The sequence below is a fragment of the Stenella coeruleoalba genome (assembly GCF_951394435.1).
Source record: "Stenella coeruleoalba genome assembly, chromosome: 4".
NCBI lineage: Eukaryota > Metazoa > Chordata > Mammalia > Artiodactyla > Delphinidae > Stenella > Stenella coeruleoalba.
The window spans coordinates 22,180,027-22,205,288 of NC_137149.1; the positions used below are offsets into that span (position 1 = coordinate 22,180,027).

Consider the following 25,262-nt stretch of genomic DNA (forward strand, 5'->3'; position numbering starts at 1 on the left):
TTTGTTTATGTTAGAATTTTTTTTTTTTTTGGCTAGGTGTCTTGATATGTTTAGCATGTAAGCATAGATATGGGATGATGCTACATGATTCATTTTGAGCTCACATTGAGGTTAATTAAAGATTTAGTGTATAACTGCTGTATTTAAAATGGGTAACCAACAAGGACCTACTGTTTAGCACAGAGACCTCTGCTCAATGTTATGTGGCAGCCTGGATGGGAGGTGAGTTTGGGGGAGAATGGATACATATATATGTATGGCTGTGTCCCTTTGCTGTGCACCTAAAACTATCACAACATTGTTAATCGGCTATACTCCAATATAAAATAAAGAGTTAAACAATAAATAAATAAAAGACTTAGTGTATAATATCAGTCATTTTCCTAGTGCCACTAGATGGGCTGATTTAATTTTACAAGTTACTGACATTTGTTGTATGTCATTTGCATATGAGACTATATGATATTTTGCATATGAGACTATATGATATTAACACCCCTTTTCTCTCTCAGATTTCCTGGCCCTCCACCTGTCAACAGTGCGGCCCCCTCCTATGCACCATACTCACCCTCTACACAATCGTCTTACCCAAGTCCAGTGTCCACTTCATCTGTCGCCCAGCTGGGCACTCAGCTCAGTGCTATGCAGGTCAACAGCTATGGTAACAATTTCATTATTCATGCTCATTGATTGTCTTGTCTCATGAGTATTTTTACTAAGAAAGGTTTTCTTCAAGTTCAAAATAGACATACCTCTGACATACCATATTGAAGTAGTATTTGGACATTTTCGTATAAATCATCTGTATTATGTAAGGCAATAATTATTTTTTTCCAAATCATGCTGCCATTTATTTCAAGATAATTGAAGGGCCCTCAGAATACCTTATGTTCAACACCACATCAATAAAGAACAAAAAATGCTGACTTCACAAATAAACATTAGACCAGTGAAATTATTTTAAGAAATGTGAGGATAGTTCAACCCTGTGTTTATTATGAGGCCCCCAAATCAAAAATATAGTACTCTTTGTTTCACAGTGCTTTTTTTGTTGTTGTTGTTTTTAATATAAATTTACTTATTTATTTATTTTGGCTGTGTTGGGTCTTTGTTGCTGTGCGCATGAGCTTTCTCTTGTTGTGGCGAGCGGGGGCTACTCTTCGTTGCAGTGCGCGGGCTTCTCGTTGCAGTGGCTTCTCTTGTTGCAGAGCACGGGCTCTAGGCGCACGGGCTTCAGTAGTTGCAGCACGTGGGCTCAGTAGTTGTGGCTCGCGGGCTCTAGAGCGCAGGCTCAGTAGTTGTGGCGCACGGGCTTAGTTGCTCTGCGGCATGTGGGATCTTCCCGGACCAGGGCTCGAATCCGTGTACCCTGCATTGGCAGGCAGATTCTTAACCACTGCGCCACCAGGGAAGCCCCACGGTGCATTTTAATTCTGCATTTAGTTGATGGGAAGAATGGAAGCTCAGATGCTGTGGGACAGAAAAGAGAACACTAGGAGAGAAAACAGTTACAGTACCGAGATTAACATCAATAGCAATGCTGTATAAGAGCCATAGAAATTCTCTCTGGAACAACAGCATAGTCAGCCATTTATCTTGATGACAGATGTTTTCATTACTTAAAGTTAGTTTCTTAAAAGTATCAGTAGGAAAAACCCTCAGAGTATTTCTTTTTACTGGTTTCAAAATGGCTAAGTCTCCAAAGCAGCAGCAGTGCAGTTTCACATAATCAAAGAAAGGAAAAAATAATCTGGTTTTATGATTTCCAGTATAATTCGGTAGAATTTTAGTGACCCATCCCGTCTCCTTGGTTATTTCTACCTACTTCCAAAATCCATTCGATCAAGTCAAGCACAGGATGCAAATAATTTATTGACTTGAGTGAATAATGCTTGTCATGCAAAAAAATTTTTTTCTTCTGTATGATTTTCTATATTCTGTACCAGGTAAAATTCCTGAATTAATGCCATGTGTCATGAAAAGTGAATGCAACTGAGTTTAAATTTATCCTGCTAATTTTCTCACTATCATTATAAGTGTTGCTCCACTTGTATGCAGTACTCCAAATAGCATTTGTGTCACTTTCTGAATGATGATTTCATCTTTGGGGGAAAAAAATGTGACTTTTACGGGTGCCTTCTTGCTTTATTCTGAAAAGGAAGTGTCCCTGTTGTATACGTGGTAGAAGTCAGAGTGTTGAGAAGTGTGGCATTTAGGTGGGCTGGTCTTTTTCTGGCCTAGGTTCGGGCATGGCTCCCCCCAGCCAGGGCCCCCCTGGCCCTCCATCAGCAGCAGCAGCATTCCAGGGTCCTTCACGGTCTCCGCAGCCATCCATCTTGCAGCCTGGATCTCAGGTTCTCCCACCACCACCCACTGCACTAAACGGCCCCGGTGCCTCACCCTTGCCTCCATCAACGCACAGACAAGATGGGCTTCCCGGGCCTGCTCCTCCGAACGCCCAGTACCAGCCCCCGCCTCTTCCAGGACAGACCCTGGGCCCTGGATATCCTCTGCAGCAGGGTAAGGTGGGCAGGGCTCAGAGGAATGCCTTGGGTCCCCTGAGGGTACCCTTAATTGGGAATCATCAGATTTGTTCCTATGTTACTAGGCATCTATCACTTACTGTTTTTGAATAGTGTGGCAAGTGCAAAGTAAAGGGGAACTGTAAATATTCACGTTTAACTCCCTGCCTTATTTAATATGAAAAATGCAAGGTGCTTGACTGAACAGTATAGTATTGTCAATGAGCCCTACATCTGGGTTTGGGGATTATAATCATTTCTTTTTAAAATTTTTTCTAAGCAGCCAACTATGGCCCCCAGATGGCAGGTGCACAGCTCTCCTACCCAGGAGGCTTCCCCGGAGGCCCTGCACAGATGGCTGGTCCACCGCAGCCCCAGAAGAAGCTGGATCCTGACTCTATCCCCAGCCCAGTAAGTGCTCTTTTCACTCTCACAGTCTACCTAACAAAAAAACATTCTTCATTCATTGTTCTCAGAAACTATTCAGTTTGTTAGCATTTGTCCTGTCCTTTATTGTCAAAGCACAATACCCATCACATGGATAAGGCTTGCTTCCTTCTGTGTATGTATGGGGGTGGTGAGGGTGGGTTATGGCATACCAGAGGTCTCCATGAGAGAAACAGCCTGTGCAGAGTTTTTTTTGGTATCACGTAAACTTGGCAGTATCTATTGATGTCTATATTCACATATATTGGCAGTATGTATTGATATTTAATGAGTAATTAGTAGTAAGAGTATAGTCTATATAAAAATGCTATTTTAAGAAACTGAAGGACCCTTTTCAGGATACTCAGAGGAGTACAAAGTATTTGGCGTATTTAAAAAAACTGTTTTAAATAAAATTAGAGCTGTAACTTAATTCTCCTCCACCCAAGTGATTTTCTTTGGAGAATTACTTTTTAGTAACTGTATCAGTTGGCTTTTATTAGGTTAATCTGCATAACAAACAGTCCCCAACTTGGCTTACATCCACAAAGATTTATTTATCACTTAGGTTACATGTACACTGCAGTAGCTGCAGTTTGGTTTTAGGTTCTGTTCCATATGCCCTTATCACTCCAGAATCTAAGGTGAAAGGGTACCCCTTATCGGGGACATGTATTCGCATGGCAAAGAGAGAAAAGGAGGAAAACTGGTGAAAAGGTTCAATAGCTGTTAAAGCTTCCAGTCAGATGTGGGACATGTCACAACCACACACATGCCCTTGGCTGAAACAAGTCATATAACAAAGTCTGATGTCAATGGGGGAGGGATATAAACACTTCCCTCAGAAGAAACTGCAAGTCTTATGGCTTTGAGCAGGGATATAAAGTCCTTTAGAATAAGAATGAAATTGTCTACAGTTAACTTGCATCTTTGAAGTGGTTCTATAAACATGAGTAGAAAAAATTAGAAAGAGACTAAGGAGCACTAAGAGGTATTATATTTCATATATATATACATATATATATATATGTATATATATGGCCTAACTTTTGCATGTAACAAACCACCAGCAAACTTAGTAGCTTACAACCACTGTTTATTATGCTCATGAGTCAGTAGGTCCTCTGGGCTGGGCTTGACTGATTTTGGCTGGGCTTGCTTTGTGCATCTGGGGTCCACTAGAGGCTTGACTGGAGCCCAAATGGTCTAGGATGGTCTATGAGTTTTCTGCGGTTGCTATAATCCAAGTACCATAACCTGGGTGACTTTCCAGCGTCTGGTGGCTCCAGGCATTCCTTGGCTTGTGGCCGCATCATTCCAATCTTTGCCTCTGTTGTCATATCACCTCCCCCTCTTCTCTGTGTCTTTTCTTCCGGGTGTTGACCTCAGAACTCCCTGTGTCCCTCTCATCAGTTTCATCCACCCAGATAATCTAGGATAAGCACTATCTTTCAAGATCCTTAATTTAATCAATCCTTTTGCTATACGCAGTGTTAGTCACAGGTTTCAGGGATTAGGACATGGATGTATCTTTTTGGGGGGCTATATATTCAGCCCACTATAAATGGTATCATTCATGCATTTGGTATTTGTTACCCATCTGTTAGCTGGGGATGGTTGAGTCCTGTCACCAAGCAGGATAGCCTAGGTTTGGCGGTGCCAGAGATCCAAGAGGGAAAGTAGGAATATGCAAGGCCTGCTGAGGATGGTCTGCAGTGTTCTCTCATCCAAAGCAAGTCCCAAGACCACCCCAGAGTCAAGGGGCAGAAAAATAGACCCTGCCTCTGCATGGGAGGAGCAACAAGGTCCTTAAAAATGGCATAGGTATAGGTAGGGGTGGAGGATTTTGGCTGTTTTTGTACTCTACCACTTATTCTATATTTTTTAAAATATAAACTTGAAGACTTGTGATAAAGTATCTGATGCTATGTTAGAAATTAATTTTTTTTTTTTTGCGGTACGTGTGCCTCTCACTGTTGTGGCCTGTCCCGCTGCGGAGCACAGGCTCCGGACACGCAGGCTCAGCGGCCATGGCTCACGGGCCCAGCCGCTCCGCGGCATGTGGGATCTTCCCGGACCGGGGCACAAACCCGTGTCCCCTGCATCGGCAGGCGGACTCTCAACCACTGCGCCACCAGGGAAGCCCAGAAATTAAATTTTAATAACTCTTAGTGCCCTTATTGATGATCATGTTACCAGCCATTACTTTTCTAGTTTAATATTATTTGATTATTCCAGTGGAAGAAGTATCATGTATTTACATGATTTACATTTTGACTTCCTGTTTCTCTGCTTGTATACAACATCTACAGACCCTTTGGGTCGTTCCATTTCATTCTCTGATGTTTCTATCTCCTGGTTCATTGTTAGTTAATCTCTCCAGTACTGTTTCTGTTACAGTTATTGGCAATTTTACTATCCATCTGTAGAAACTTCCATTTCTCTGGCCTCTCAGTTCTTGATCTTATTTTCTTCCAATGTTCTTTGTATCTACCCCACTTACTCCTATCATAACCAGTGACTGTACACCTTCAAAGTCTCAGCTGAAAGCATCCCATCCTCCAACCACTGCCTTCTATCTTTTCAGCTCATTCCCTTTAGGACTCAAACTTCAATAATAATTCACCTACCAGGATTTACAGCCTACCACTTTTTCTTGACTCACGCCACCTTCATCTTCGCACTTCTCCTCTGCAGCTTATATTATGTGATCCATGATTATAAATCTGTCCCTTGCATCTTCTACCCTGAACTCCTTTGCCCCGTCCCTCCACTGCATTCACCTAGAAAATTCCCATTTGTTGTTAAACCAACTCTCCACCTACACCGTGCCTGCACCCCAGATGCAGAAGGCAACTTGAGAAAGATGCACACCACGCTTACTGGTCTCACTTTGAATTCATAACCACTAAACTAAAGTGAACCTTTAGTTGTGTGTTTCTAAAACCTGACTGCACAGAATAATAACTGGTAGAGCATTTAAAATTATTGATGCCTTGCTCCCAGCCCCCCAAATTACGATTTAATTGTACTGGGCATTGGAGTTTTTCAAAGTTCCTCTGTTAATTCTAACGTGTAGCAAGTTTGGAGACCATCACCCAACTCCGCTGACCCTCCCATTTTCCTGGATGACTATCATTTCTTCTCTCTTGAAACTCCTAACACTACCTTTTCCTTTTCTGACTCTTTAATGATAACCTGCTCCTTATTACACTGAGAAAATAGAAGAAATCCAAAGAGGACCTCTGCATGTTTCATTTCCACATCTCGCTGCATCTGTGCTCATTTTTCCCTCTTCCTCCTGTTAGTGTGGATAAGCTTGTCCATACTCCTGACCAAGGCCATCACCTCCACTTGTGCCCTAGAATCCACCTCTACGGCCTTTCAAGAGCAGCCCTTCAGAAAATGTCCCCTGTATTAGAGTTCTCCAAAAAACAGAACCAATAGGATATATGTCTATATATGGAAATAAATTTATTTTAAAGAATTGGTTTACTCAGTTGTTGGAGACTGGCAAGGCCAAAATCTGCTGGGCTGGCCAGTGCTCTGGAGACACAGGAGGAGCTGATGTTGCAGCTTGACTCTGAAGGCATCTGAAGCAGAATTCCCTCTTCCTCAGGGAGACCTCGGTATTTTTCTCATAATCCTTCAACAGGTCACAAGAGGCCTACCCACACTGTGGAGGGTACTCTGCTTCACTCAAGGTCTACTGAATAAATGTTAATCGCATTTTAAAAAATACCTTCACAGCAAGATCTAGACTGGTATTTGAAACTGGGTACCATGGCCTAGCCAAGTTGACACATAAAATTAACCATCACATCCCCTCTCTGCTGCATTATCTTTACTTATTTGAAGATAAACTGAAGTTTTTCTCTGTCTAGATCATTCTCATCAGAATATAAACCTCCCGAAATACCTCTTATTGTTAATGAAAGAAGCCTCCTTTGTCCCTTCCCCATATCTATCCAGTTTCCTCCCTATTTTGTGGCTCTCTTTTACAGCAAGAAATCTCTAGAAGGGTTGCCTTTACCCACTGTCTTGGTTCATCTCCTCCTATTCCCTCCTGAACCTGTTCCAGTTTAGATCTTATCACTACAACCCTACTAATACTATGCTTGTTCAGGTCTCCAGTGACCTCCCATTTCCAAATCTTGTGGCCAATTCTCAGATCTCCTCTGTCTTGACCTGTCAGCAACAGATTTGACACATCTGTTCATTCCATCCTCCTTGAAACACCTTTTCAGTGGGGTTACCGTGTCCCCAGCACATAGAACAGTGCCCAGTACATAGTATGCACTCATATTTGTTGAACGAATGAACGTTAACAACAAAAGCAATGAGCAGTATATTGTATCATTCATCCAAGACCCTTAAAATACACACATACAAATCAGTCCAATATTATTTTATCTTAAGAGTAATGGCAACACCACCCACTCCTTTACATCTCTGCTTATTTCACTGGTGGCTCTTTCCTGTCTCCTTTGTTGGTTTCACCTTGTCTTTGCAACCTCCTCGTGTTAAAAGTGTCCCAGAGTCTTTGGACCCGTCCCCTTCTCCATCGACATTTACTCTCTAGTCAGCTCTACTCGAAGTGTGCTCCTAGGACGGCACATGAATATTGGCTGGAGCAACCAAAATGTCCATCAGCAGATGACTAGATAAGGAAGATGTGGTACATATATACAATGGAATACTACTCAGCCATAGAAAGCATAAAATAATGCCATTTGCAGCAATATGGATGGACCTAGAGATTATCATACTAAGTGAAGTAAGTCAGACAAAGACAAATACCATATGATATTACTTATATGTGGAATCTAAAATATGATACAAATGAACTTATTTATGAAACAGAAATAGACTCACAGACATAGAAAACAAGTTTATGGTTACCAAAGAGGAAACGGGATGGGGGAGATAAATTAGGAGTTTGGGATTAGCAGATACAAACTAATATATATAAAATAGATAAACAACAAGGTCCTACTGTATAGCACAGGGAACTATATTCAATATCCTGTAATAAACCATAATGGAAAAGAATATAAAAAAGAATATATATATATGTATAACTGAATCAATTTACTGTACACCAGAAACTAATACAACATTGTAAATCTACTATACTTCAATAAAAAATTAAAAACAAAGCAAAACAAAAAAAACATTGACTTGGAGCTTAATAGAAATGCATGTTCTCAGGCTCCACCCCAGACCTGAATCAGAATCTCTAGGAATGGGGCCCTGGAACCTGTTTTAACAAGCTCTTCAGATGTTTCTTAGGCACCCTAAGGTTTGAGAAGTACCACTTTAGGGATTTCCCTGATGGTCCAGTAGTTAGGACTCCACACTGTCACTGCTGAGGGGCCGGGTTCAATCCCTGGTCAGGGAACTATCATCCCACAAGCCACACAGCACGGCCAAAAAATAAATTAAAAAAAAACAAAACACAATAACAAAAAAACCCCAAAACGTGGCCCGAGAAGTACCGCTTTCGATGACTCATTCTCATGGCTTTAAATGAGAATGTAGATACTCCTAGTCAAGACCTTTTCCTTGAAATCTAGATTAAAACGCCATTCTTCCAGGTCCTCTGGCCAAAAAACTTGGAGTCATCCTTGATTCTCTCTTTCTCACATTTAGTCCTTTAGCTAATTCCATTGCTTCTGCCTTTTGTGCTCATCCTGGTCCAAGCCTCTACCATCTGTACCCACCTGGATTATCATAAGAGCATCCTAACTGGTCTCCCTGCTATTCTAGTCTGCACAGCAGCCAGGGTGATCCTTTCACATTCTAAGTCAGATGATGTCACGGCTCATAACAAACCCTCCAATACTCCTCTAGTTAGAAACCACAGTTCTTACAAAGGCCTGCAAGACCCTACCGTATTTGCCACTCCTGACACCGCCCACCCCCGCCACACACACACACACGCACGCACGCACCCACACCCACACACACGCACGCACGCCACTCTGACCTGGTCTCTTACCACTCTTCTCCATCACTTTGCTTTGCGTCACACCAGCCTCCTTGTTATGCCTCAGCCACGCCAAGCGTACTCCTGCCTCAAGGCCTTTGCACTTGCAGTTTCCTGTGCCTAGATTCTCCTCCCCTACATACATACAGGGCATGGCTCAATCCTGCATTTCCTTCACGTCCTCATTGCTCATCCCCCATCTCACTGGCACCCCATCCATATCACTTCATATCCACAGCACTTATTACCTGACATAGGATGTATCTTATTTACACATTTATATATCGCCTGTCTTCCATACTAGAATGTCAGCTCCAAGAGGTCAAGGATTTGGCATTGTTCACTGCTGTGCCCCTAACACACAGAACAGGGCCTGGTACAGAGTATGTGCTCACATATTTGTTCAATGAATGAATGTTAACAACAAAAGCAATAAGCAGTATGCGATGTGATTTATTCAAGACCCTTAAAATATGCACATATAAGTCAGTCCAATATTATTTTTATCTTAAAAGTAATAAAATAGCAATACCAGATGGAGCCTGTTTTTATATTCTTAATACCAGAGTAGGATGCTTTTGCTAACTAAATTAATTCTTCCTTCTGGAAAGAAAGATGTGAAATCATGTTTACCGAACTCCTGTTGCCTTCCAGCCCTGAGCTAAGTGCTCACTACAACTCTTTTGGATGGTGGTCTTAGCCATATTTTGGAAGTGAGGACACTGGTATCACCATCAAACTCTTCCTCACTCTTTGTATCAGCAGGAGGATTATTCAGCAGTTGAGATCTTCCTGTTCTCCTCTTTCTCTCACTGTGCCCAAGTGCAAATAATTCTGCTTTAGGCAGCCTGCCTTAGATGTGTACATGCATCTTATTATCTTGTCTCTCCCTTATCCTTTTTGTTCATTTATCTCAAGAGAATCACTTTCTTTTTTTCTCTTTCCTGATTCTATTTTGTGAAACTAGAATACTCTGTTCATAGCAGATATGTGTGAAAGTAATTCTAGTGGCGGAAAAAGAAATCTATACATTTTGAAGTAGCATTGGCATTATCAGGAGTCACTGTCACCAAATTTGAAACCCTTTAAGAACTGAGACACAGTCACAATCTCTATTGAAATTTCTGTGTTTTATCTCTAAGCTGTTTTCCGAGAATATGGATTTGAGGTAAAAAAAAAAAAAAAAACAACCACCAAAAAAACCCCTGTATTTTTAGAAATTACTAGAACTGTTTGTTATATTTCTCACTCTCTTTGTAGTATTCTAGCCAAGATGTGAATTAATTTAGAAATGTAATTACTACCAATGACATTGTTTCTTTGGAGGCAGTGCTTTGTGAGTTGCAAATGGCTAATTTAAAATAAACTTTTTAGAGGTAGAGTCTATCTGAAGACTGAGAGCTATCTATGTTCAATATATACATTATTATGACTTTTACCTCGCTTTCGTATTTGACACTTCATTGGTTGAAATGATGACAGTAAATGTAAACTACTCCAGTTTTGAATGAACCACATGAACCTTGTGGTTGAAATGTAGAGTATAATTACAGTGTTTTGATTTTTCTGTTTGCTTCTTGTCTCTGCCCATGGTAGCTTTTAGTCTCGTTTGTATCTTAACAGTAGTTGTGTTTGGAGCATATTCTATATCCTTAATTTAATAAAAATTCAAATCCTATGAAATTAAAAAGACAGAAATGCATGGATTTAAAAGCAGGCTAAATCTGTCTCTGATATGCTGTAAAAACCAATGATATCAATGCCAGGTGGGGCCTGGATTAGGATGAGATGGGAAGGGAAAATGGAGCAGGTAACGTTTCAGAGCTTGGGGGAAGACAGTTTTTATATTAGTAGTAGTTTCTTTTTTTTTAATCGAAATACAGTTGATTTACAATATTGTGTATGTACAGTGAAGTGATTCAGTTATACATACATACATTTTTTTCAGATTCTTTCCCATTATAGGTTATTATAAGGTATTGAATATAGTTCCCTGTGCTATAAACACAACAGTAAATCCTTGTTGTTTATTAATTTTATGTATAGTGGTGTGTATATGTTAACCCCAAACTCCTAGTTTATCTCCTGCCCCTTCCCCTTTGGTAACCATAAATTTGTTTTCTATGTCTGTGAGTCTGTTTCTGGTTTTTTTTTTTTTTTGCGGTACGTGGGCCTCTCACTGCTGTGGCCTCTCCCGTTGCGGAGCACAGGCTCCGGACACGCAGGCTCAACGGCCATGGCTCACGGGCCCAGCCGCTCCGCAGCATGTGGGATTTTCCCAGACCGGGGCACGAACCCGTGTCCCCTGCATCGGCAGGCGGACTCTCAACCACTGCGCCACCAGGGAAGCCCCTGTTCCTGTTTTGTAAATAAATTCATTTGTATTATTTTTTAGATTCCACATATAAGTGATATCATGTATTTGTCTTTATCTTACTTCGCTTAGTATGATAATCTCTAAGTCCATTCACATTGCTGCAAATGGCAATATTTCATTCTTTTTTATGGTTGAGTAATATTCCATGGTGTATATACGTGTGTGTGTGTGTGTATGTATGTATACACGCACCACATCTTCTTTATCCACTCATCTGTTGATAGACACTTAGATTGCTTCCAAGTCTTAGCTATTGTAAATAGTGCTGCTATGAACGTTGGGGTGCATGTATCTTTTTGAATTAGTTTTCATCTTTTCCAGGTATATACTCAGGAGTGGCATCACTAGATCATGCGGTAGCTCTATTTTTGTTTTTTGAGGAAACTCCATACTGTTTTCCATAGTGGCTGTACCAATTATATTCCCACCAACAGTGTAGGAGTGTTCCTTTTTCTCCACACCCTCTCCTGCATTTATTATTTGTAGACTTTTTGATGATAGTAATTCTGACCAGTGATACCTCACTGTAGTTTTGATTTGCATTTCTCTAATAATTAGTGATGTTGAGCATCTTTTCATGGGCCTTTTGGCCATCTGTATGTCTTCTTTGGAGAAATATCGATTTAGGTCTTCTGCCCATTTTTTGATTGGGTTGTTTTTTTCTTTGATATTGAGCTGTATGAGCTGTTTGTGTATTTTGGAAATTAATCCCTTGTCAGTCTCATCGTTGGCAAACATTTTCTCCCAGTCAGTGGGTTGTCTTTTTGTTTTGTTTATGGTTTCCTTTGTTGTGCAAAAGCTTTTAAGTTTGATTAGACCCCATTTGTTAATTTTTTATTTTATTTCTTTTGCCTTGTGAGACTGATCTAAGAAAATATTGCTATGATTTATGTTGGAGAATGTTTTGCCTATGTTCTCTTCTAGGAGTTTTATGGTGTCATGTCTTATATTTAAGTCTTTAAACCATTTTGAGTTTATTTTTGTATATGGTGTGAGGGAGTGTTCTTACTTCACTGATTTACATGAGGCTATCCACCTTTCTCAGCACCACTTTCTGAAGAGACTGACTGTTTTCCATTGTATATTCTTGCCTGCTTTGTTGAAGATTAATTGACCATGGGTGTGTGGGTTTATGTCTGGCCTCTCTACTCTGTTCCAGTGAGCTGTGTTTGGTTTTGTGCCAGTACCATACTGTTTTGATTACAGTAGCTTTGTAGTGTTGGCCGAAGTCTGGGAGGGTTATGCCTCCAGCTTTGTTCTTTTTCCTCAGGATTGCTTTGGTAATTCTGGGTTGTTTGTGGTTCCATATAAATTTTAGGATTATTTGTTCTAGTTCTGTGAAAAATGTCTTAGGTAATTTGATAGGATCACATTAAATCTGTAGATTGTTTTGGGTAGTATGGCCGTTTTAACAATATTAATTCTTCCAATCCAAGAGATGGGATATCTTTCCATTTTACTTTCTCTTTCTGATATTTCATTATTAGTATAAAGAAATGCAACAGATTTCTGTATATTAATCTTGTATCCTGCTACCTTCCTGAATTCATTTATTAGTTCTCATAGTGTTGGTGTGGAGTGTTTAGGGTTTTCTATATAGAGTATCATGTCATCTGCATATAATGACAATTTTACCTCGTCCTTCTAATTTGGATACCTTTTACTTCTTTTTCCTGTCTGATTGCTATGGCTAGGGCTTCCAGTACTATTTGAATAGAAGTGATGAGAGAGGGTATCCATGTCTTCTTTCAGAATTTAGCAGGAAGGCTTTCAGCTTTTCACTGTTGAGTATTATAATGGCTATGGGTTTGTCGTAAATGGCTTTTATTATGTTGAGATACGTTCCCTCTGTACCCACTTTGGTGAAAGTTTTTATCATGAATGGATGTTGAATTTATCAAATGCTTTTTCTGCATCAGTTGAGATGACCATGTGGTTTTTGTCTTTTGTTGATATGGTCTATCTGATTGATTGATTTGCATATTTTGAACCATCCTTTTGACCCTGGAATGAATCCAACTTGATCATGGTGCATAATCCTTATTATGTGCTGGATTCAGTTTGCTAATATTTTGTTGAGGATTTTCGCATCTATATTCATCAAAGATATTAGCCTGTAATTTTCTTTTTTTGTAGTGTCTGTCTGGTTTTGGTATCAGGGTGATGATGGCTTCATAGAATGACTTTGGGAGTGTTCCTTCCTCTTCAGTCTTTTGGAAGAGTTTGAGAAGGATAGGTGTAAGTTCTTTGTATGTTTGGTAGAATTCCCCAGTGAAGCCATCCATTCCTGGAGTTTTGTTTGCAGGGAGTTTTTTTAAAAGTTACAGATTTTATTTCACTTCTAGTGATTGGTCTGTTCATATTATCTATTTCTACTTGACTCAGTTTTGGCAGGTGGTATGTTTCTCGATATTTGTCCATTTCTTCTAGGTTGTCCAATTTGTTCACATATAACTTCATAGTATTTTCTTATGATTTTTCGTATTTCTGTGGTATCGGTTGTTATTTTTCCTCTTTCATTTTTTGTTTATTTTTTAAATTTATTTATTTTTCTTCTTGGTGAGCCTGGCTAGAGGTTTGTCAATTTTGTTTGTCCTTTCAAAAAGCGAGCTCTGGTTTTATTGATTTTTTTCTTTTTCTTCTTTTTTGGATCTCTAGTTTATTTATTTCCTCTTTGATCTTTATTCTTTCCTTCCTTCTGCCCACTTTGGGTTTTGTTCTTTTTCTGATTCTTTTAATTGGTAGTTTAAGTTGTTTGAGATTTTTCTTGTTTTTTGAGAAAGGCTTGTATTGCTATGAACTTTCCTCTTAGAACTGCTTTTGCTGCATCCCATAGATTTTGTATGGTTGTGTTTTCATTGTTGTTTGTCTCGAGGTATTTTTTGATTCCCCCCTTGATTTTATTGTTGACCCATTGGTTTTTTTAGTAGCATATTGTTTAGTTTCCATGTAATCATTTTTTTTCTCATTTTTCTTCCTGTGATTGATTTCTAGTTTCATACCATTGTGGTCAGAAAAAAATGCTTGAAATAATTTCTGTCCTCTTAAATTTGTCCTAGTATGTGGTCTGTCCTAGAGAATGTTCCATGCATGCTTGAAAAGAATGTGCATTCTGGGTTTTTTGGATGTAGTGTCCTGTAGATATCAATGAAGTTCAACTATTCTATTGTGTGATTTAGGATCTCTGTTACCTTATTGGTTTTCTTTCTGGAAGATCTGTCCATTGATGTCAGTGGAGTGTTAAAGTCTCCTACTGTTATTGTATTCCCCTCAGTTTCTCCCTTTATGTCTGTTAGTATTTGTTTTATGTATTTAGGTGCTCCTATATTGGGTGCATATATGTTAACCAGTGTAATATCCTCTTCTTGTATTGATCCTTTTATCATTATGTAGTGTCCTTCTTTATGGCCTTTGCTTTAAAGTCTATTTTGTCTGATATGAGTATTGCTACCCTTGCTTTCTTGTCGTTTCCATTTGCATGAAATATCTTTTTCCATCTCCTCACTTTCAATCTATGTATGTCTTTCACCCTAAAGTGGGTCTCTTGTAGGCAGCATATTATAGGTTCTTGGTTTTTTTTAATCCAGTCTTCCACTCTATGTCTTTTGATCAGAGCATTTAGTCCATTGACATTTAAAGTAATTATTGATAAGCATGTATTTATTGCCATTTTAAACCTTGTTTTGCAGTTTATTGTGTAGTTCTTCTTTGTTCCTTTCTTCTGTTTTTCTTTTGTGATTTGATGGTTTTCTTTTGTATTATGTTTAAGCTCCTTTTTGTTTTTTGTGAATCTATTGTATGTTTTTGATTTGTGGTTACCCTGTTTTTCAAGTATGTTAACTCATAACTATTTCTACCTTCTTTAGACTCATAGTCATATAAGTTCAAATACATTCTAAAATATCTACATTTTTTATGCCCCTCCCCCACATTTTGTGATTTTGATGTCCTATTTTACATCTTCATGTTTATTTTATTTGCTGTTCATTATAGTTATAACTGCTTTTATAAAAATTTTCTTACTGGCTTATTTAAGTGATCTTCAATCTTTTTATATATTTGCCTCTCCTATTGTGTTTTTCCCTTTCCTATAGATTCTTGCTTCTTTTCTGCTTAGAGAAGACCCTACAATATTTCTTTTAGGTTAGGTTTAGTATTGCTATCTTCTTTTAGTTTTTGCTTATCTGAGAAATTCTTAGTTTCTCCTTCTATTCTAAAGGATAATCTTCCTGTGTAGAGCATCCTAGGTTGCAGGTTTTTCCCTTTCAGGACTTTGAATGTATAATGCTACTCCCTTCTGGCCTGCAACATTTCTGCAGAGAAATCAGCTGATAACCTTATGGGGGTTCCCTTGTACTGACTCTTTGTTTTTCTCTTGCTGCCTTTAGAATCCTCTCTTTATCTTTAACTTTTGCCATTTTAATTATGTTATGTCTCATTGTGGGTCCATTTAAGTTCATCTTGTTTGGGACCCTCTGTACTTCCTGTACCTGGATATCTGTTTCCTTCTTAGGTTTGGGAAGCTTTCAGCCATAAATTCTTCAAATACGTTTTTGATCCTCTTTTCTCTCTCTTCTCCTTCTGGAACCCCTATTGTATATGTGTTGGCATGCTTTGTATTATCCAGTAGATCTTGTATGTTCCTTTAATTTTTTTTCTTCTTTTTTTTTTTTTTTACATTTGTCTTCCTGTCTGCTGTTCTGATTGGGTGATTTCTATTATTTATCTTCCAGATCACTTATTTGTTCTTCTGCATTATTTGGTCTGCTATTCATTGCCTTTAGCTTGGTATTTATCTTGGCAGTTGAGTTGTCTAATTTTGATTGGTTCCTCTTTATAGTTTCTAGTTCCTTGTTACAGTGACCTGCATTTCTATAGATAAATTTTCTTAATTCCTTCAGCATTTTTATTACCTCATTTTTGAACTTGGGATGTGGTAGACTGGAGTTGTCTTTTTCATTGTTTATTCTTTCAGGGGGTTTCTCCAGTTCTTTTAATTGGAAGTAGTTCCTCTGCTTTTTCATTTTACTTAAATTTCTCTGACTCTGTGAATTTAGGAGAAACAGTTATCTACTGTGGTCTTGAAGGGCTTTTTTTAATGTGCGAGTGTCCTTGTGTAGACTGTGTGAGTCCAGTATTTTTGATATAAGGGCTGTTTTTAGTATGGATGTCTGCCACGTCTTTCCTCAGAGTGTTCTGGCTATTGTCCCCTTGATATGGGGTGTGTTCGGTGTTGTGACCAGAGCCTGCACTGGATGTTGGGTGGGGCCTCCTCTTTGCTATGTGGTTGTCACAGCCCTGTCATGGGCAGGGTCAGCTCCCCAGTTGTTGTAGTAGAAGCCCCTAGATCTAGTTCTAAGCTGTGATGTGAGATCGGTGGGACTGGAGTGCTCCCGCTGGGAAAGGAGGCGCTGTATATTCCTCCCCAGGGGCTTTCCGCTGCAGGCATGCAATTCTGTGAGGATTCTGTGACGCCACCCACCACTTGGTGTGCTTGCCCACAAAGTCCACCACTGCTGGTGTGCCCCCTGGACCTTCCCCCACTGCGGGAGCACTGATAATTGACTGGGATGTCAGCCCCACCTCTGGCGTGTGCCTGCTGCCAGAGGCCACTGCCACCAGAGGCATGACCTGCCAGGAGCATGCCAGTAATGGGGCTTGTGTGGTGGACCTGTGCTCCGTCTTGCGCACACCAACAGTGGCGTCCCCGACCACACTCCAGGCCCCCTGGGCTGCCTCTGTGCAGCCAAACTGAGTCCCCTCCCTGGGTCTGTCCACTGAAGCTTATGTTTCAAGACCCAGCCACTGTGCACACCAGGAGGCACATGTCTCGGGCTAGGAAGTGGGACAGCATGGCAGCCCTCAGAGCTGGTCCCTCTCTGTGCTGCCTACCAGCAAGCCAGAACCTACACACTCCTCCCGAGCAAAGTCCAGGCCTCTCCCACTCCCCCTCTGTCCCGGCAGACCTCCCAGCAGGGGAAGGAGGTTCCCAGGGTGAGAGAACCTTTCCTCCTTCACAGCTCCCTCCCAGGGGCACAGGTCTCCTCCCGATTCCTCCTTCCTTTTTGTTTATTCCCTTTTGTACTACCTGGTTACATGGGGATCCTTCTTGCAGCTTTGATCTTGTGCCAGCTTTCAGTTGGTATTCTCTGAGAATTCTTCCACATGTAGATGTATTTTTGATGTGTTTGTGGGAGGAGGTGAGCTCCACATCCTTCTACTCTGCCATCTTGATCTCCCCTCACATTAATAGTTTCTTTAGGGCCACAAAAACTTCGTATCCTCCAAGGCTACGTGTTGCAGTCTGGGCACTCATCTCATTTCTCCCCTTTTTTCCCTCTTTTTACTGCCTCCTTTTTTTTTTTTTTTACCCCCTTATCTCTTGTCACTTTTATCCTATAAAGAAAGAAGTGAGGACAGGGAGAAGATAAAGAGGAAGAGAAAGATCCCTTTATTATTAGAATTCCTTCTTAACTCCATGCAACTAGATTTTGCTCATTATTTTAATCCCTAGACAGTTACAACAGAAAGGCAATGTTTTATCTCTATAGTCTTCATCAATAAATGTTTCAGTAGAGAAATATAAGATGTTTCCAAATTAAAGGACAAAACTTAAGGGGACTTCCCTCGAGGGCCAGTGGTTAAGACTCTGAGCTTCCAATGCAGGGGGCGCGGGTTCAATCCCTGGTTGGGGAACTAAGATCCCATGTGCCGTGCGGCACAGCCAAAACAAAAAAAAAAGGGGGGACTTTTGTTCTCATTTCTATATGATAGGCAAAAATCATATGGGAACACGATATTGTTTGTTTCTTTTGTCTCAAGGAGCAGGGGTGTGGTGGAGGAAACTTGAAAGGCAAATTGAACATCAAGAGGGATTTGAGGAGAAAAGTCTTCTTCAGCTTATATATTTTAAATCATTTCTTCTGAATTTATTTTTAGCCTTTTAGAGTTTTCTTTAACTTCAAAAAATATTTTCTTTGGGCTTCCCTGGTGGCGCAGTGGTTGAGAGTCCGCCTGCCGATGCAGGGGACACGAGTTCGTGCCCCAGTCCGGGAAGATCCCACATGCTGCGGAGCGGCTGGGCCCGTGAGCCGTGGCCGCTGGGCCTGCGCGTCCAGAGCCTGTGCTCCGCAACGGGAGAGGCCACAGCAGTGAGAGGCCCGCGTACCACAAAAAAAAAAAAAAAAAAAAAAGTATTTTCTTTTAAAAAAAAAAAGGTATTTTCAGTTTCTTATCCTATGAGAATCTTTTCCCAAAAAACTCTTATCTATGGGCCCAAGAAACAAATTGAATAAAAATAAAAAAGATCAGGTCAGAGCTCAAGAGCATTACAGAATAGAATTTGGAAGCTACTGGCATAAAGTTGTGAAAGTAAGCAAAAGTGGGACTGAAGACATTGGTGGGTTCTCAACGAGAGTTTGATCTGAAATGAGCTGAAAGGATTTAGAAAATGCCTTTGTGTGTGCGTGTGTGAATAGTGTGAGGGGAAGGTTGGGAAGTTTTAACTTACTTTAACGTGCTCTTGATCTCTTATTTATCAGATCCAGGTGATCGAGAATGACAGAGCCACCAGAGGGGGACAGGTTTATACCACCAACACCAGAGGCCAGATCCCTCCCCTGGTCACTACAGATTGTACGATACAAGACCAAGGTATCTCTTTTCAGTTACGGTTTTGACTAAGGTCTTAGTATTTCTCACAATTTTTAAGCAAATACATTGATACCCTTCAATAATGCTGTCACTGATGGGCAACCCTTTTATAGCTGGTTAACAGGAACTAATTTGCCATTAATCAAGTAAAGAGAAGGTACTGTCGTCTGAGTTCTACTGTATTCTCTGCTTGTAAAAATCTAGAGAGTTTCTGGTGAGGTACAGTGCAATGTATCAATTTAAGAAAATTTTAAATTTTAATTTATGTGTTTAAAATTGTTCATGCCCTACTTTGGTTTAATTTATTTACTACAGTGGAAACCTGGCAGGATGACATGAGCAGAGCAGTAGGGGATTGAGTACTTGAGTCAGCAGACCTGGTTCTAGTCCCAATGACATTTTTTTCAGCAGGTCCCTTAACATTTGGGGTTCTGGTTTCCTACTTTTAAACTGGGATGAGGAGAGGCTGAGCTCTGTCTCTACTGCCTCTGTCCCATGTCTGCTATCAGTTTCATACATCTGTCAAGGCTCGTGCAGGTTTGATCTTTCTGGGAATATATTATTCTGTTATTTATGGCAAGTTAAAATATAGCCTGATGAGATGTGGCATCTCAGATTCTGAATAAACCCTTTCAATGGGTCATATACTCAGTCCTGGAAATATAACATTGGTATACAGGCAATCGTGTTGTCTCATCTCAAAGTTGTCAAGCCACCAGTTTCCAGACGGGGCTCCCCTCCCTTCAGTCCCTCCTCTGTGCTGCCTTCGGCACTGTCCTTACAGGGCAGGCAGCACAGCGAGGCAGAAAGCGCTGCGATTGGGAGCCTCACACGCCTGCACGCAAATCCAGGGTCTCTTCCTTAGTGTCCTGAGCTCTGCTTATCCCACCTCTCTGAACCTCAGTGTCACCCTCTGTAAGATGTTAGGACTAAGACCTGCCCTGCAGGGGCAATGTACGGGTTAGAGATGACTCGTGTGTGCGTGTGTGCGCACGTATGTATGTTTATATGTATGGGGGCTCGACATGTAGAAGGGGTTGATGTAAGTCACAGATGATGTTACTGTTATAGGTATTAATATTAAAACACACTTCAGATTACTTCATTTTCTATTCTAAAAATAATCTGTTCCTGACTACTTACAGAATCCATCCAAACTTAAATGAATTCACATTTGTTAAGCACTTAGGACCTGGTATATAATAGGTTGAGGTATATGAAATTACTGATTTTTTTCTATTATTGTTGACCTACAAGAATGGCAATTTCATTTCAACCTAATAGTAAATGTTATGTTCATGTTTTTAATATTTATTTATTTATTTAATATTTTAGTTTGAGGCACTTTGCAGACCTAAAGAATATTCCTTACCAGCCTCATCTCTCGGCTGTTTCTTCCTCTGCATCTGCCTCAGCCATACCAAACTCATCCCCTTCCCCTCCTGTCTCTGATTCTCACTTTGTACTGCTTTCTCTGCAACGGACTGGGGACTGTTTTTTGTTCACTGTTGTACCCCTAGAAATTCACCTGGTATCTAGAATATAATGGTTGCCCAACAAATAGCTATTGAATAACTGTATTTGGTATATATAAGTCTCACCTTTCTAGTTGGGAAATTCTTAGTTCTTCTAAACTCAATTTAATTTTTTCTTCGAAATCTCCTACAGTTTCTTCCCCCACAGTGCTTTGTATTCACTTCTTTCATAGCTCTTGTTCCATTAAATTTTACTGTGCTTTGGGTCTGTCTTTCCCACGAGCCTATGAGCTACTTAGGAGCAGGATCGTACTTGTTCATTCATTCATTCACTTATTCAGCAAATATTGATTCAGTACCTAATACCAACGTGGTTAATATTGATCAAGTGCTTGCTATGCATTAAGATGGTCTTCTAAACACTTTATGTGGCTTAATCCCCCCTGTAACTTAATGAGATAAGCATTAATATCATTCTCATTTTACAGAATGTGAAACGGAGGTGCAGAATGCTTAGGTAACTTACGCAAGATACGCAGCTAATAGGAAGCAAAGCTAGAATTTGAACCCCAGCATTTTGATGCTAGAGCCCATGCTCTTAACCACTCACGTACTGCCTTTATTCAGAAATAAAAGTCACGGTTCTATCCTTAAATGGGTGTACAATCTGGCAGGGAAAAAGAGATAACTTAGTATTAATTAAACTGTTACAATAGCAGGATAAAAGGAATATTGCTGTGGGAACTCATATGTCAGGTAACTAACCCAGCCTGTCCTGCTAGAGTGGGGACAACTAAGCTGAGTCTCAAGTGAGCAGGTGTAAACCAGAACAAAAGTGGAGACGTCGGGAGAGGAAAAGGTTGCCTGGCCGCAGAGTGGATGTGCTAAGGTTTGGCAGTGGGAGAGGGTGTACGTGTTAAGGAGCACCATGTGCAGTTTTTTTGTTTTCTGTTTTATTTTTGAACGTAGAGGTGATTTTATTATTGTGGTTAAATACACCTAAAATAAACTTTGCTGTGTTCATGATTTTTAAGTGTACAATTCAGTGACATTAATTACATTCACAGCGTTGGGCACCGTCATGATGATCCATTTCCAGAAGGTTTTCACCAACCTGCACTGACACTCAGTACTCAATAAACAATCACTGCCCACTCCTCCACTCCACCAGCCCCTGGTATCTCATATTCTACTTTCTGTCTCTATAATTGGCCTGGTCTAGGTGCCTCACATAAGTGGATTCATACAATATTTGTCCTCCTGTGTCTGGCTTATTTCACTTAGCATAGTATTTTCAAAGTTCGTCCATGTTGTAGCATGTATCAGAATTTCATTCCTTTTTAGGGCTGAATGATATTCACTTTTATGTATATGCTGCATTTTGTTTATCCATTTATCTTTTGAAGGACATTTGGGTTGTTTCCATCTTTTGACTACAGTGAATAGCCATAGCTATGAACATTGGTGTACAGGTATCTCTTTGAGTTCCTGCTTTCAGTTCTCTTGGGTGTATACCTAGGAGTGGAACTGCTGGATCATATGGTACATGTAGGGAAAGAGTATGAGGAAGAAGCAGAAAGAGAAGGAAAGACTAGGATGGCAGGGTCCACATCATTATCTTCTCTCTATAGCCTGCAGCCCAGCCTTTGGCAAAAAGAAAGACCTGCCTGCCATGGAGGGAGCCCCGAAGTTGGCCCAGTCACATCCCATTTGCTGTAAAGCCCCTTCCTTTAGCCTGGGTTATTTGTTAATACTTATTAGTAGGCTTTAAAAAATTTTTTTTTAATTGAAGTATAGTTGATTTACAATATCATGTTAGTTTCAAATGTACAGCAGAATGATTCAGTTTTATATAGATTCTTTTCCTTTATAGGTTATTACAAAATATTAAGCAGAGTTCCCTGTGCTATGCAGTAGGTCGTTGCTGATTATCTATTTTATACACAGTAGTGTGTATACGTTAATCCCAACCTCCTAATTTATCCCTCCCCAACCCTCCTTTCCCCTTTGGTAACCGTAAGTTTCTTTTCTATGTCTGTGTGAGTCTCTTTCTGTTTTGGAAGTAAGTTCATTCCTGTCTTTTTTTTTTTTTAGATTCCACATGTAAGTGATATCATATATCACATGATATTTGTCTTTGTCTGGCTTACTTCACTTAGTATGATAATCTCTAGGTACATCCATGTTGCTTCAAATGGCATTATTTCATTCTTTTTTATGGCTGAGTAATATTCCATTGTATAAATATACCACATCTTTACCCATTCATCTGTTGATGGACATTTAGGTTGCTTCCATGTCTTGGCTATTGTAAATAGTGCTGCAGTGAACACTGGGGTGCACGTATCTTTTCAAATTATGGTTTTCTCCAGATATATCCCCTGGAGTGGAATTGCAGGATCATATGGTAGCTCTATTTTTAGTTTTTTGAGGAACCTCCATACTGTTCTCCATAGTGGCTGCACCAATTTACATTCCCACCAACGTAGGAGGGTTTCCCTTCTCTCCACACCCTCTCCAGCATTTATTATTTGTAGACTTTTTGATGATGGCCATTCTGACTGGTGTGAGATGATACCTCACTGTAGTTTTGACTTGCATTTCTCTAATAACTAGGGATGTTAAGCATCTTTTCATGTACCTTTTGGCTATCTGTAGGTCTTTGGAGAAATCTCCATTGAGATCTTCTGCCCATTTTTTTGATTGGTTGGTTGGTTGGTTTGTTTTTGATATTGAACTGCATGAGCTGTTTGTATATTTTGGAGATTAATCCCTTGTTGGTAACATCATTTGCAAATATATTTTCTCCCATTCTGTAGGTTGTCTTTTCATCTTGTTGATGGTTTCCTTTGCTGTGCAAAAGCTTTTAAGTTTAATTAGCTCCCATTTGTTTATTTTTGTTTTTATTTCCATTACTCTAAGAGACGGATTGAAAAAGATACTGCTGCAATTTGTCAAAGAGTGTTCTGCCTATGTTTCCCTCTAGGAGATTTATAGTATTCGGTCTTACATTTAGGTCTTTAACCCATTTTGAGTTTTTTTTTGTGTATGGTGTTAGAGAATGTTCTAATTTCATTCTTTTACATGTAGCTGTCCAGTTTTCCCAGCACCACTTATTGAAGAGACTGTCTTTTCTCCATTGTATATTCTTGCCTCCTTTGTCGTAGATTAATTGACCGTAGGTATGTGGGTTTATTTCTGGGCATTAGTAGACTTTTTAGGATGTAGCCCAAGGATCTCAGACACACACAGAAATTCACAGATATAAATATAGAAACAGAAGGAGCCTTGGACTTCGTTTAGTGTGCTCTCTCACTTTACAGACCTGAGGGCACTAAGGCCCAGAGAGGTTAAGTGATTCGCCCAGGGCCACACAAATGATTAGTGGCAAAGCCAGTGAAGAGAAACACCTACTTCAAGAATATTACTCCTTTGCCTTTGGCTGCAGGATCTAATTTAAGACTCAACTTGTCCTTTGTTTCTGTGCTTCTGCCCATCCTACAAGACCCTGTTCAAGCACTGCATCCTTTGTGTAATCACCTCTGATCCACGTGGCAGACTCATTGCCTCCCTTGGGCCACTTCATAATTGATTTGCTCTTCTGTGATACTTGCCAGCCATGTTGTAATTATCTGTTTTATTATTATTCTCTTCTACCAGACCTTGAAGCCAGAAGCTTCATTCTGTCCTGTCTCTAAGCTTCTAGCATGGGGATTGGCTTCATAAATATTTGTTGAATGAATAACTTATTGAATGTTTTTAGTCAGATTATCCCATAAGTTTCTTTATTAAGCATATTAGGAATTTGGCTCTTAATTACCAAGGTTGCTAAATTATCTACTATTACCTTACCTTTCACGCCCCACTTCTGTATACTGGCTTAAAAAACAAATTCTTCATTGCTTTTCAAAAATTTTATTCTTTGTGTGCATTATCTTCTTGTAACAAGTTTGTTTAGTCACCTTCACGAGCTCATTCATATGCATATTTCACTGTAAAAGATAAGTGTTTTAAAGATAACAAATAATTTCAATATATTATTGGAAATGTTGAGTAGTGAAAATTGAGTACAATGAAAAAATATACTTTATTCAAAAATTCTTATTTCCCACTATGTGTAACTTTGTGTGATGATGATAATGAGGAAGATTTTATCTAAGTTATATGAAATATACAATAATAAGGGTTCAAGCATATTTACATTTACTACCTAATATTGGGTTGGCCAAAAAGTTCCTTCGGGTTTTTCTGTAACATCTTATAGAAAAACCCGAACGAACTTTTTGGCCAACCCAATAGTTCTTCTTCTATTCCGGTTGCCAAAACTCTTGTTTTACCCTGTGTTAGTATTCACCTGGATTCTTACAGCAATGGACCCATCTACCTGTCTCTGATCTTTTTTCCTGCTCCCAGAAGCTATCCAGTACATTCTGAATAGACTAATTTTCTTCAGGTATTTATTTGATCATATTGCTAAAAAATGTCCCATCATTGCCCCTGGGCAAACAGGATTGGTCTTAACTCCTCATCCAGGATTCAAGACCTGGACCCAACTTATCTGGGATGTTGTAGAGAATTGTGATAGGTTCTAATACCAGTTTTGCCATTTACTAACCCTTTGATTAAGTTAAGTCCCTTAACCTCACAGTGTCTCAGTTTTCTCCTCTGTAAAATCGGGTCATAGGGTATCAACCTCATAGGCGACTGTGAGATGAAAGTGAATTTACATATAACAGTCTTAGAATAATGCCTAACCCACTGTCAATTATCGTTATTATTGTTATCCTTTTTGTTAGTACCACATTTCTCCCTTTTCTCAG

At 39.8% G+C, this 25,262-nt stretch overlaps 1 protein-coding gene across 2 annotated transcripts in view; it reads left to right on the plus strand.

Annotated features, from left to right (window-relative positions):
• Nucleotides 1-25,262, plus strand: part of SEC24D (SEC24 homolog D, COPII coat complex component) — a 116,828-nt gene that overhangs the window by 15,395 nt on the left and 76,171 nt on the right. Inside the window, exons 4-7 of one of the 2 annotated variants that reach the window (XM_079919963.1) lie at nucleotides 513-661; nucleotides 2,242-2,520; nucleotides 2,803-2,933; nucleotides 18,856-18,967. In XM_079919963.1, the coding sequence (XP_079776089.1) occupies nucleotides 513-661; nucleotides 2,242-2,520; nucleotides 2,803-2,933; nucleotides 18,856-18,967 (671 nt within the window). The remainder of the gene's footprint in view (nucleotides 1-512; nucleotides 662-2,241; nucleotides 2,521-2,802; nucleotides 2,934-18,855; nucleotides 18,968-25,262) is intronic. The other variant, XM_079919964.1, reaches the window with a different exon arrangement.